The sequence below is a fragment of the Penaeus chinensis genome, chromosome 10 (genome assembly GCF_019202785.1).
Source record: "Penaeus chinensis breed Huanghai No. 1 chromosome 10, ASM1920278v2, whole genome shotgun sequence".
NCBI lineage: Eukaryota > Metazoa > Arthropoda > Malacostraca > Decapoda > Penaeidae > Penaeus > Penaeus chinensis.
In genome coordinates this window covers 22,443,986-22,446,485 of record NC_061828.1, presented here as the reverse complement: position 1 = coordinate 22,446,485, position 2,500 = coordinate 22,443,986, and the positions used below count along the sequence as shown (strand labels likewise).

The following is a 2,500-nucleotide window of genomic DNA, read 5'->3' as shown; positions in this document are numbered from 1 at the left end:
GAGAGAGAGAGAGAGAGAGAGAGAGAGAGAGAGAGAGAGAGAGAGAGAGAGAGAGAGAGAGAGAGAGAGAGAGAGAGAGAGAGAGAGAGAGAGAGAGAGAGAGGGAGGGGGGAGGGTTGAGAGGGAGAGTGAGCAAGGGGGAGGGGGAGGGGGAGGGGGAGGGTTGAAAGAGAGAGAGGGGGGTATATATAAAAAAAATTACTTTCCTCACCTAGATTGTAATTTCTGCATTAAGTTTGCATGTGTATATGTATGTATGTATGTATGTATGTATGTATGTATGTGTGTGAGAATGTGCACATGTGTGCATGCAAGTGTGTGTTTCTTTACATATATATATGTGTATGTTATATATTGTGTATTGTGTATATATATAATACAATCACCAAGTGAAAAAGAGAAATAGTAATACCTCCAGCCTATTCTTCTCTTTAATGTCAGTCTGCCTGCAGTATGTTAAAGAAAAGATCCCAAAGATTTTTGTCTGATCCCAAGGGTATATATTGAGTAATCTAACAGCAATAAAATATTCCCCTTATTTTCTATTGCTAAAGCTTTATACAATCACAGAGATATTTTTTTACTGAAAATTTGATATTAGGACTCTCATTAATAAAAGTAATTCATTCTAAATATCAAAAAATCTAATTACTGACAGTCATATTGCTATAAGAGCTAACAGCAATCAGTACACTTGACATGGAGATTACACATCTAATATTCAGTATGCAATACAACACAGATACAAAGAATAATTATAGAGAACAGTTTGGAACACACAGATCATGTTGTCTCTTGCTGCTGAAGAATATCACTGTTGGTAATTAGGGTTATATGCTAGCTGCTTCTCTGAGTAGGGAGGTGGCTGGTCAGCTGTTGGATAAAATCAGAACAAGACAATCAATATATATTATTTGACATCTCAAAAACATACACTAGTGGATATTTATGAAAATAAGTAGAATAAACAAAAATAATCCTTTGAAAATTATAAATACACAAAAAATCCAATAATGTTAAGAAATACAGTTTCAAAATATTTCAAAATTTACTTTACAATTCTATCATAAACATGAGCAAAGTTTTATCTAAAATCTAGTTTCAGGCTTTAAAATATCAAAATCTTGGATATTACAATATAACATGAGGTTGTAACACAATAGTGCTCACTACTGATTTTATTAAATAACAAACAACAATCAACAAAACATTAAATCTAAAATGCTTACATTTCAAACTCTGTAAAAGTCATAATATCTGAATAATTTGTAAATTAACTCTCCAATCTATATTCCACTAAACTGAATTCTAGTACAAAATGCTTGTTAGCTGGTAAACATTTGATATATGTCATATTTATGGGATATTCAAAAGATTGTAATAATGTACCAAGGAACACTTATTATGCACTGCTGTTAGTCTCCTGGGCATGCAATCCCTTATTTTAATAAACACTATGATATTCAAATTGCAAAAAAGTACTTATAGTTCACATTTAGCAATTACTTTAGTGGGAAGAACTTAGGAAATGAAGAAGCTAAATGCTAGATTATTGAAAACAAACTGACAAATGAAGAATTTAAGATTTATAATTTCAATGTATGACAAGAATGACCTTTACCAAACTATAGCACAACAACTATATTGCCAAATAACCATTATCATGACAAGTAGAAAATCATGGATTCATGACTCTATTTAACCCCAAGATAAATGATACAGACTTTCTATCCTTAACACAGTATTTTTTTCCCTTCCTTTGTGTTACCTAAAATAAAACTATGAACGAGGCAATTTAACCAATTGCTCCTAGCAAAAATATGAAATGAGAAGAGAGTGATGAATGAACATTTATGACTTATCATTCCTTACATTGTTATTTATCTAGGAAATAACAGTTACATAACTTATGACTAACATCACCTGCTCTCTAAAATTGCTTTCACAGAAAACTGGATTTGACAAGATGTAATAACAATTTGTCATGCAATCATTACTTTCTACATAGACAGATACTTTGCATAAGATGTATGTACAATAAATTCTAGAGACTGAAATGATAATGTAATATATAGTATGATTGTTACTGATAATGAGAATATTAAATCTACCAATGTCAGATATTCACATGGCCTAATATTTTCAACAACGATCTACATATTTTGTGGTGTAATAAAGCATGCAAAATCATGCAGATATAAGCAGAGACCAAGAAATAAAGTGTTAAACCCAAGTGATATGTGTCACCAAAGTGTAAACAAAAATATATTAGGACGACTGCTCTGTTATGATGCATAAGCTAAGCTCCAGTTCATTCAACGTCCATTTCCTAAAGGAAGTGTGAATTGTTCTTGCCAATATCCATGTATCTTCATCACAATTAACCCCTGCGATCCAGATGATGTGACCATCACGTCATGAAAACATTTGGCTGGAGGGCCAGGTGATGTAATCATGCGGTCAAGGGAAAACTTGGCTGTGGGCCGGGGTGACGCAACCT

At 32.7% G+C, this 2,500-nt stretch overlaps 1 protein-coding gene across 2 annotated transcripts in view; it reads right to left on the bottom strand.

Moving 5' to 3' along the window:
* Positions 1-90: 90 nt before the first annotated feature.
* LOC125029804 (protein shisa-5-like) overlaps positions 91-2,500 on the bottom strand; it is a 29,270-nt gene continuing 26,860 nt past the window's right edge. For both annotated transcript variants that reach the window (XM_047619966.1, XM_047619965.1), the window contains one exon: positions 91-873. Coding sequence is in view for 1 of the 2 variants with exons in the window: in XM_047619965.1 (XP_047475921.1) it covers positions 812-873 (62 nt within the window). In the remaining variant the exon portion in view is untranslated. The remainder of the gene's footprint in view (positions 874-2,500) is intronic.